Source organism: Rhinoderma darwinii, chromosome 1 (genome assembly GCF_050947455.1).
Source record: "Rhinoderma darwinii isolate aRhiDar2 chromosome 1, aRhiDar2.hap1, whole genome shotgun sequence".
In the NCBI taxonomy this organism is placed as follows: domain Eukaryota; kingdom Metazoa; phylum Chordata; class Amphibia; order Anura; family Rhinodermatidae; genus Rhinoderma; species Rhinoderma darwinii.
The window spans coordinates 299,440,362-299,451,298 of record NC_134687.1 but is presented as its reverse complement, the minus strand read 5'-3'; the positions used below and the strand labels follow the sequence as shown (position 1 = coordinate 299,451,298).

The window sequence follows — 10,937 nt, the reverse complement described above, 5'->3', positions numbered from 1 at the left end:
GTATAATACGGGCACCGTCGCTTCCATCGGATATGATTGGGCCCTCCCTTCCTGGTTCCCTAATTTTAGGTCCTTGATAAATCGCCTCTTGAAACAGAAGAAATGTTCTCCTCGGGCACAACTGCATATTTTTTTATTTCCTGACTTATTGGAGCCATAACTAATTTTATTTTTCATAGACGTAGCGGTATGAGGGCTGGTTTGTTGCGGGACGAGCTGTAGTTATTATTGGTACCATTTTGGGGTACATGTGACTTTTTGATCACCTTTTATCCTATTTTTTGGGATGCCAGGTAAACCAAAAAACGCAATTCTGGCACAGCTTTTTTTGGTTTTTTTTTATACAGAGTTCACCACGCATTATAAACTACATGTTACCTTTATTCTGCGGGTCAGTACGATTCCGGCGATACCTAATTTATAGAACTTTTTTATGTTTTACAACTTTTTGCACAATAAAATTACTTTTGTAAAAAGAATGTATTTTTTCTGTCGCCAAGTTGTGAGAACCATAACGTTTTAATTTTTTTGTCGACGGAGTTGTATGAGGGCTTGTTTTTTGCGGGACGAGCTATAGTTTTTATAGGTACCATTTTTGGATACGTGCGACTTTTTGATCACTTTTTATTGTAATATTTGTAGGGCAAAGTGACTAAAAAACAGAAACTCTGGTAACGTTTTTTACGGGTTTTTTTTACGCTGTTCACCGCGTGCAATAAATAATATAATATTTTGATACCTCCGGTCGTTACGGTCGTGGCGATACCAAATACATATGGTTTATTATTATTTTTCAATAATAAAGGACTTGATAAGAGTAAAAGGGGGATTGTGTGTTATTTGATTACTTGAAACTTTTATTGTTTTCAAACTTTTATTTTTTGCACTTTTTTTTACACTTTTTTATACTTTTTTTACACTTTTTCTCAAGTCCCACTAGGGGACTTGAAGGTCCAACGGTCAGATTTTTTTTTTTCTAATACATTGCACTACCTATGTAGTGCAATGTATTAGATCTGTCAGTCATTCACTGACAGCAAGCCGTTTAGGCTTCGCCTCCCGGCGGGGCCTAAATCGGCTTCCGTAATGGCAGAGCAGGAGACCATTGTGTCTCCTGTTGCCATAACAGCAGTCGCCAGTCCCGATTGCCTGTCAGGGCTGGCGATCTGCTTGTAACCGCTACGATGCAGCAATCGCTTTCGATTGCTGCATCGAAGGGGTTAATGGCAGGGATCGGAGCTAGCTCCGGTTCCTGCCGTTACAGGTGGATGTCAGCTGTACAGTACAGCTGACTTCCACCGCTGATGACGCCGGATCAGCTCCTGACCCGGCGCCATCTTGCCGGCAGCTACGGAAGCCGATCAGGCTCCGCCGCCGGGCGGATCTTGACCGGCTTCGGTGCTAGGCAGACCGGGAGGCCAGTATTAGGCCTCCGGTTGCCATTGCAGCCACCGGAACCCCGGCAATTTCATTACTGGGGTTCCGATGAGCTGCAAACACCTTAAGTGCAGCGATCGCGTTTGAGCGCTGCACTTAAGGGGTTAATGGCGGGGATCGAAGCTAATTTCGGTCCCCGCCGTTACAGTCGGATGTCAGCTGTAAGATACAGCTGAGATCCGGTGATGATGGGACCGGCTCAGCTTCTGAGCCGGTGCCAAACGTTTGACGTACATGTACGGCAAGATGCGGGAAGTCAGTACTTTCCATGACGTACATGTACGTCAAATGTCGGGAAGGGGTTAAAGAGCAGAATTACTATTTCTGGCATGGTGTATGAGCAATAGGACATAAACATGGCAGGATAAAGAGACCATAGAAACACTACTGCTATGAGGAAACAAAGCTCAGCAGAGAAAGGTTGAGGGCATTTTGTTGCGTTACATGCATTTGAAAATCCACAGCATGCCCTCCAATGCTCGTATATCTTTTCTGCTGCACGTGAATTGGGTTTTGCCTTGTACCACACTGAATATCCGCAAGAAATACGCCACGTGTGAACATGACCTGTTGCACTGAACTTAGACCCATAGACAATTCTACGTATACTATGGTGATCTTCGTGCTGCGCCCGTAATAATGTCGCTAAAATTAGGCCTCAGATGACTGTAATGCCCACATCCATTCAGCAGCCGTATTACAACCACAAGACCCGGACCTCAGTCGTCGTCGTTTCAACTGCACTGATCTTAGATCACTCTAGGGTTCTATGATAATTTAAATGCAGTCTACCTGAGCCACAATCTACTTAATACACAGCAGCCAGCCGTCAATCACTGTAAGGTCGACCGTAATTGCGGATCAAAATACTGATCCATGCATTTCTATGGCGCACAGACACCTTCCCGTATATTTACCGGAAGGTGTCCGGGCCACAGAAAGGATCTGCAAAAAAAAATCAAGTTTTTTTTTATTTACGGACCGTGCTCCTATACTTTATAATGGGAGCACGGCCCGCAAATCACGGACTGTGCAAACGGCTACGGCCATGTGCAAGAGGCATAAGGAGAGAGGCCTTGGGGGAGCACTCCCCATATGAATATACCGGACCCCTATTCATCTGACAGATCCGCTTTAAACAAATCTTCTTTTGCAGTTTTCACACTGGCCACTAAGATTCACAATAGATAACTCACAATACATTAATAATACTATTAACAACAGGTTATAGACACATTAAAAGAATATACAATCATTAAATGAAAACGGATAAAAAAAATAAAATAGAATGCTTCAGTATTTAGTTTTTCATTAGTAAAAACAAATATATAGATGATTCCCTTGAATCTTTATTGAACTGTTCATAGATATGTAGAATGATTAGCACAAGTCTAACCTGGGACAACATCTGTATGGATTTGGCATGTTCTCCCTGTGTTTGTGAGGGTTTCCTCCAGATACTCTATTTTCCTCCAACATTCCAAAAATGCACTGATAGGTTAATTGACCCACCATTAAAGAGGCCCTAGTGTTAGGCCCCATGCACACGACCGTATAAAAAAACTCCGCAATTACGGACCAGCCCAGTTCTATTGCCCGGGGACACCATTCCGTATCACTACAGAAGGGTGTCTGTACTGTAGAACCGTGCCAGGAAATATGGAGAATGTCCTACTTTTCGGATTTTACGGGCCGTGCTCCCATACTTTGTATGGGAGCACAGCACGAAAATGCGGGCGTCGGCGGCCGGCCGTGCCCGCAATCGCGGGCCGTGATTACGTGCACGGCCGTATGCATGAGGACTTAGTGTGTGTGTATCTGAGATAGGAAAATCTGATTGTGAGCCCCATTTGGTACAGGGACTAGTTACATAGTTAGTCCGGTTGATAGAAGATATTTGTCCATCAATTTCAACCGAGGGATGGAAGAAGACATGGATGAAGTGAAGGTGAAAGGTAAAAAACATGTGTGTGATGACTGCAGATTATATTTGTGCTATATAAGCAATACATAATAAAATAGAGTCCTAAAGGGGTTATCCGGCTTCGACAGTCACGTGTCGTATACCTGGTAATTTGGCATGTGACCACTGAGGTCTCTGATTGGGTTCAGCAGTGATGTGCTGGCTGCTTGTAAACAAAGACCGGAAGGATCGATGAAATGCTGGATCACCAGGGGAAAGAAGAGATGAGTACTGTTACTTTTTTTTTTAATAACATTTGCAGCTGTTTTAATAAATGGGACCCCCACAATTGCAGGAATGGGGGTCTGCCTTACCCCCAGCTGCAAGACTTCAGCTAGGAGACGTTTGAATGGAGCCGGGCATGTGCAGTGCAGCTCCATTCAAAGTCTATGGGTCTGACAGAAACAGCAAAACACTGTGTCGCTTCATTCAAAGTCTATGAAGCTGACAAAAATAGCCAAGCGATGTGCTTGGCTGTTTCGCCAGCCTCATTGAGTTTGAATGGAGCAGCAACACGCATTCCCGGTCGCCACTCCATATGAAACTCTTAGCCGCCGTAATGCGACTGGCGGGAACGTGGACCCCCGTTCTGCCAATCGGTGGGGATCCCAGTGGATAAGTTAAACATGCTTTAGGCTGAAATACTCCTTTATAGAAAGACCCAGCTCTGGCTGTATGTGATGTTCTGTGCTCTGATGGAGCCAAGGACTGTATTTAAGAACCGGAGCAGGTTGACCACCACTGCTCTACAAATATCAGGAGAGATATGATACATGGTCACAGCAAATTGAATTTCATAAATTGCAATATTTATTTTTACATTTCTTACATAAACAAAAATGGCATTTTATCTATTTATAAAAGAAAGCTTAAAGGGGTTTTCCAGTCCCTAAAAATTGATGGCCTATTCCAGTCCCGGCAGTTGGACCCCGATCGATCAGCTATTGATGGCCTATCCTGAGGATAGGCCATCAATTTTTAGGGACTGGAAAACCCCTTTAAAATGTAGGTACTGGGATGCAAAGCTCCTGTTTTGTGCTACCATTACAAGTGAAGCCTTTACCACATTCCTTCTGTTTTAAATGCCCATGACAATATTCCGTTGTTTACATGAGTCGTTTTTTGTAACGTTTTTTGCCATAATCACGGCCAAAGATGGCACAAAAAATGACTTACGTAAAAATACCTGTAAGGCAATGGCCCACAGGGAACTATAGATTCTTGATAATATTGGCAGATTTCAAGGAGCTGGCTCATTCACTATAACTTCTCTCCCAGCATGATGATCATGATTTATGTTTCACGACCTTGACTAGTCAAAGATAGAACATAAATGTCTTTACAACTGTTAACACAAATTCTAAAATATTGGCACATGGAAAAACTATCTATGTGACACAAAAGAGCAAAACATTTTGAGATGTACAAAGTTCAGTACACCAGCTTCTCTGCTACTCTTCTTCAGTGTTGTTGACTGTAAATAATTTTAATTTGGCAATATAAAAAAGATTTACTGAAGCATTTACTTCTGCTGTTCTTCGGGGTTAGAGCAAATGGTTTTATTCCAGCCACGGTTTTTGGTGTCCACATTTTTCAAGCTGTTACAACATATAAAGGTTTGGTAGAAACATGCAGCCTGTATTTATATTAAGGCTTTGCTTCAGGCATTTTTCCTATTGAGTGTGATTGTAGATAGCAGGAAAAGGAACACTCAAGGCAAACTTATATTGTATCATGGCTACAGAATTTTGGCTTCTGTGTGTATTTTGTGGTTTCATAAATATATAACTGTCTGTTAAACATTGGAAAACTGAAACGTGGTGGAAGAGCAAAAGCCTTATAATAGGATGGCAGGGGGTTCTTTTATTGCCCTTTAGAACATATGCAGGTTTATCAGTATCCATAAAGTGCCAGATGACATTGCATCAAAAATCTATGATGCAATCACCTCTAGGAACTGGTGGTATATATATATATATATATATATATATATATATATATATATATAAATTTTCAAGGTGCACAGATATTTAGGGTAGGCTGCAGTAAGAAAACAAAGAATCCAGACATCCAAGTCCCGCGAATCCGATTAAAATCAAGTGATCTGTGCAGTTATTTCCCAGAGCGCTGGTACAAATGTGATCATTGCCACCAATCACTCGATGGTCACCTTACCGGCTGCTTCCTCTGTGACTGTCACAATGGGACTTGGCACGTAATTAAATGGAGTAATTCTGGCTGCCCTACTGGGAGAACTGTGCCTACTTGTAGGTAAGTTTACTACACCTAAGGCTACTTTCCCCGATTCAGGCATTGCTGTGGAAGTCATACCAGGTCTGTTTCTGCTTTCTATTGTGGGTGAGGTGCTGGAATTCTTCTTGTTTATTGTAAAGTCTTCTGTCTGGACTACTGCATCACTTGTTTTTCTACGTGGCTCAATAGGCTCCTCTGAAAGTGGTAAAGCACATGCAGGCAAAGTGCTTCTCAAAATGTGAGGGATATCCTCATCTCTTATCCGTCTCCAAGTTGCCCTGCCTGAACCAAGAGAGTCAATCCTTGGAACTCTTGTACTTTCATTTTTTGATGTGCTCTTGCCTGCCCTAGCTTCTACACGTGACCATGGAAGGTTTATGTGAGGAGAGGAAGAGTACCGTTTGAAAGGTTCAGGTGGAGGTGGCATATTTCTGACAGGTAAGCGTGATGGACTTTCAGAACTTGTTCTTCGTGGGGGTCGATTTGTTGATGTGGGAACTTTAAGTTTTTCAGACTTGTGTACTTTTAGCTCCTCACACCGTGAGGAGCAGAGAAACACAGCAGGTAAAGCTGCATTGTTTCGGGGGGCGGCTCGGTGCTGTCGTGATACAGAGAGGTCAGAATGCTGACGTCTTATACTCCCTGTAGATTCTTTTATGAAGGTAACTTGGCGCAAGATTCCAGATTTCTCAGACTCACTGTTTCGCACTTGGTTAAGACGGCTGCCCTGAGCAGTGGGTCTTTTGCTAGGACTCTGTCGAGGGCTTACACTGACAGATTCTATAGCCAAAGGGGAAGGACAGGTCACACCACGAGGACTTGGCTTCTTCATATAAGGAATTCGCACAGGTGACTTTTGTGTTTTATTTCCAGGAACCTGAGGGTTCCTTACTCCCTTTGACTTTGGAGATGGTGGACTCACATGAGATTGTGCTTTCTGTGATGGGGTGGAATTTCGTGAGTATGAAGAAGGTGCAGTATTGATTCGTGCTGGAGGTGTAGCACTTCTTTTTGGTAAAGTCATTTCAACTCCGATATCTGCAGGTTTCCCTAAGCGATGAAGACTCCTGGAACGCATAGTATTAGTGACTTTTGTGTCTTCCTGAGGTGAATTGTTCTGGTATGATTGGTTGGTTGGTGATATTTTTTCTTGTGCTGGCATGTAGATCACTGTCCTTCCGCGGTACACCATAGGGATATTAGAAGTTGATTTTTGGTTTGTATTATCTACTTTTCTTCCTCTATTACTTCTTGATCCCTCACTACTACTAGATATTTGACTTGATCCAGAGATTTTAGAGCGTAGAGATCTTTCTCGGTTTTGTTTATGCTGTCCGTATAAAGGCTGCCGTGCTGATACAGAAGGGCTAGACATAAGGGAGTCTGAAGAACGACCTTCGGAAATAGTTGTGGATTCTCTGGAGATAGAAGATGCAGCTTGATGAATCCAGCTGACTATAGAGTTAGCGCCTTCCTTGATTGCTTCCCAGTCCACGCTGTCTAGATCAGTCATATCTTCTTTTCTTTTCTCTTCAGTGGTATGCTGAGTTACCTCTTTGTTATCATTATTTCTAAGGTTGTGATTCCTTTTGCGAGCTGATAGCCGCCTTCTTCTAGGCATCATTGAACTTGTGCATTTTTCTTCATCTGATGTATGACTTTGTGAGGATTCTCGATTACCAACATGGTTACTGGATTTTCTTACTTGTAACCTTGAAGAATGTTTAATACTTTTATTAATAATTTCTTGGGCATACAGAGGCTCAATGTCACTAAGAGAGCTCATGGAAGAGCTGAGAGAATAGCAAGGCATTGGTTCATCCTCAATCAAATTACTAAATTTTGCAGTAGTTTGACCAATTTTATCAGCACGAATAGAGTCTTTGAGTTGTCGAGTTTCAGGGTGCTGGCATTTCTTTCGGGAAGATTTTGATGCTTCTGGTTTTCTCCTTGGAGAATGTTTTTTTGACTTTGCAATTTCAATGTTATCTTCATAGAAGCAATAAACTGCTTCTTCTGTAGGTGTAGTGTGACAAAATGACTGGAAAGCAAAGTTCCCATGAGTATTTTCTCCTTGTTTTATGTCAAGTCTTGTTGGATGGCTAGAAGAACTAGTACCCCTTTCAATATTCTCAACATAATTAGAAGGAAGTTTGTGAAGTGCATCAAGGCTTCTACCTACATCTGTTTTATGATGTGTTTTCAACATAAAACTTGCATTTGAAGGTCGGTTGGATTTGTTCGTTTGTGATGAACCTACACAGAACACATTTTTATTTTCCTCTGTAAATGCTACATTTTCAAGGGAAAATATTCTTCTTCCATCTGTATAATGATGACTATCTAACATAGGTCCATAGTCCCTAATTTCCATTCGGCTTTGTGGTCTGTCTCTCTGGTCTTGACCTTCTTTAAAAGAGTACTGAAGAGTTTCATCACTAAGAGAAGCAGCACTAGAGAAGTTTACAGGGGTTCCCTCTGCTGAGTCAGTGAAAGAAGAATCATCATTAATTAAGTCTTTTTTAGAATGGAAGGTTTTGTTTACTGCTAGCTGTGTATGAGCTGGAACTAACATGTATACTGGTAACTGGACTGGCTTTTTGGTCTGGGAGTTCACCATGTGTCGAGAAAGAACTGATGTTTTCATTTTATGCAACCTGGGAGGCATTGCTGAGTTGATGCATTCTTTTAAGATGTCTATATCATCATCTGAAACAAGATCCATCTCAGATTTTTTCATAAATCCTAGAAGTCGTTCTTCCCGCGTGTCTCCATGTTTCTCATGTGCTACAAAGTTCAAACTGTTTTTCTCAGGAAATGGTGGAATAAGTTTGAGCTCAACATCTTTTTGAATATAATGTTCATGCAAAGGTAATGCACTTAGACTAGATGCACATGAGAAGTTTTCAGTTGGTTTTTCCACGGTAAAGTAAATCATTGGGTCCAGATCTCTTGGAATCTGGAACCTTTCTTTAAAATCTGTTATCTCCATGAATTTTTTCACATTGTTTTCCCATTGGATGTTAAACTGACTAGCTTCCTTTTCAAGATGATTACTGGGGTCAAAGCTTGGTGTTTTGCTTCTGCTTGGTGGCATGGTCTGTCCAGGGCTGTCCGGCAATTCACTGGGACTAATTGTACCACTGATCATTTCACTACATGGGTCACTTTGAATGGAACTAGCAATAGAGGGGCTTTCAAAACTACCTAAAGAACTTACAGAACTGCAACGACTCATTACTAGTGGTGTCTCCTGAATGTAGTTTTCTGAGGAACTAGATGGAGTCATATCTTCATTCCTAGATGGTGAGATGTCATGCAGGAAATGCTTCTCTGATTTTGTCAGAGGAATAGCAATGGGCTGGGAGGTGCAGAGATTATTTCCATCTCTCTCGACTCCTTTAGACTTTTCTGGTTTACTTTTATCGCCACCAATAAAGCGATCTTCTTCAAGAATTTCCACGGAAGAGTCACTATCTAAGTCATTTTCACTTCGGCTTGGAACATCCAAAAGGTTGTCCCCAGAAGAAAGAGACGAAAGTGAACTACATCGGGAGAAACAGATTGGAGTACCTTCTACCGCATACTTTTGCAGTGATTCCTGCTCTCCAGTTGAGGAGGAGTGGACAGAGGTCTTATCTAAAGCCTTTAAAAGGGTATCCGAATTCTGTGATGGAGGCATCCATGCTTTCTTCTTCACAGTAAGAGAAGGCTGTAAAATGTTGGAAGGGAATCCTGACCCATTCTTTGCTAAATTGTCAATACCTGAAATGTGCTTGTAAGATGGAGATAGCTTTATGGTTTGCACCATTGTCTCTCCTGGAAGTTTATTACAGGAATCATGTACTGTTTGTTCATCCTTTTGTTCAATGCTATCCATATTTTTAAGTCCTGGTAGAAATAGGTTTCTTTTTCTTATATCCTGGAGTTCATTTTGATCTTCTCTGGGCTGCCCCGGTTTCACCTGACTTTCATTGGGGTAATTTCTCTCTGGTTTAATAACCAGTACATTTTTTAGATCAAGACGACTTGGCCGTTTTTGATACCTTTGTAGCTCTTCCTTACAGTCAATTAAAGCAGCTCTGCTACAAGGTCTCATATGTTCTTTTGGGCAGTATCCATCACTTGTGCTACCACTGTTTAGACTGTCATTAGAGAGGCTAGTGTAAGCTGTTTTCAAGCGCAAAAGTGCTTGAGCTCGACTTAAGTTATCTCTTTTCATCATTCCACTGTTGTCAGAAAGTCTGCAAGGAGAACAGGACTGAGCTCTGCCTTCATGTAGCTCATCTGAACCATAGGGCCAGTCAATACAGTGATCCTCGGAACTAAGGCTGAAGCTATCATCAGAGGATGTGTGCATTGTGGAAATGTCTTCCACCAGTCTTTCTATTTTTGCTGCTGTACAAGTTGCCAATTTCTCAGCAAGAATATCATCTTGAGTCTTTTTCACCTCATGTTTATTGCCACCTGATTTTTCAGACTCTAAACCCCTTCTCAATGAAGCAGTTCTTGGCATAGTCTGTCCCTGGGTGATGGAGGAGTTAAAGTACATGGAAAGTACAGATGAATTCCCTGTATCTGCACTGATCGATGTGTTTGGAATCTCATCATCATCAAAGCAGCCAGAATCCGATGCATAATCTTTCACCAGACTTTCTATGTGCCGTAAAGGTCCCTTGACTGGCTGAGATTTTAGCCCTTGTTTATCCATAGAGTCAAAAGTCTCCGCTAAGTGCTTAGCATCAAGCTCAGCTTCTAGTGCTTTCTGTTTTCTCATGTAGAGGGATGGCATGCAGGATCCCGGAGAGATAACAGATGCATCCTTGTACTTTAGTGGTCTGTGTGCCAGCAAGTTTCTTAGGGCAGCTGCACTTCCCATGGCGATCATCTTGTGCTTAGAATGGATCAAATTGCGCAGCATGCTGACACCTCCCAAATCCCAAAGTAGTTCCTGGTCTTGTGGACACCTAGCAGACAGATTCCACAAAGTTCCACACGCATTGCTAACAATGGTCAAGCTGTGGGATTTCAGATGTTGCAGAAGAGTCTGAAGACAGTTGTGATCACGCAGAATATGCCTGAATAAAACAAATAAAAAAAAGCTAATTTGAAATTGTTAACACATTAATTCATTAAACCTAAAAACTCCAATAATGTTGGCAGCGGTTGTGTCTGGCCATCAAGTCTTGCCTGTATTTTCACTGTATATTTATTAGAGTTACAAAGATCTTTGTAATATCTAAAAAAAAGTATTACAATAATAATCTTAAAGGGGTTTTCACAT

At 41.8% G+C, this 10,937-nt stretch overlaps 1 protein-coding gene across 2 annotated transcripts in view; it reads right to left on the bottom strand.

Annotated features, from left to right (window-relative positions):
• Positions 1 to 4,052: 4,052 nt before the first annotated feature.
• The window catches only part of APC2 (APC regulator of Wnt signaling pathway 2), a 66,308-nt gene continuing 59,423 nt past the window's right edge, over positions 4,053 to 10,937 (bottom strand). For both annotated transcript variants that reach the window (XM_075825412.1, XM_075825414.1), the window contains exon 16: positions 4,053 to 10,731. In XM_075825412.1, the coding sequence (XP_075681527.1) occupies positions 5,556 to 10,731 (5,176 nt within the window). In that variant the 3' untranslated portion in view covers positions 4,053 to 5,555. The remainder of the gene's footprint in view (positions 10,732 to 10,937) is intronic.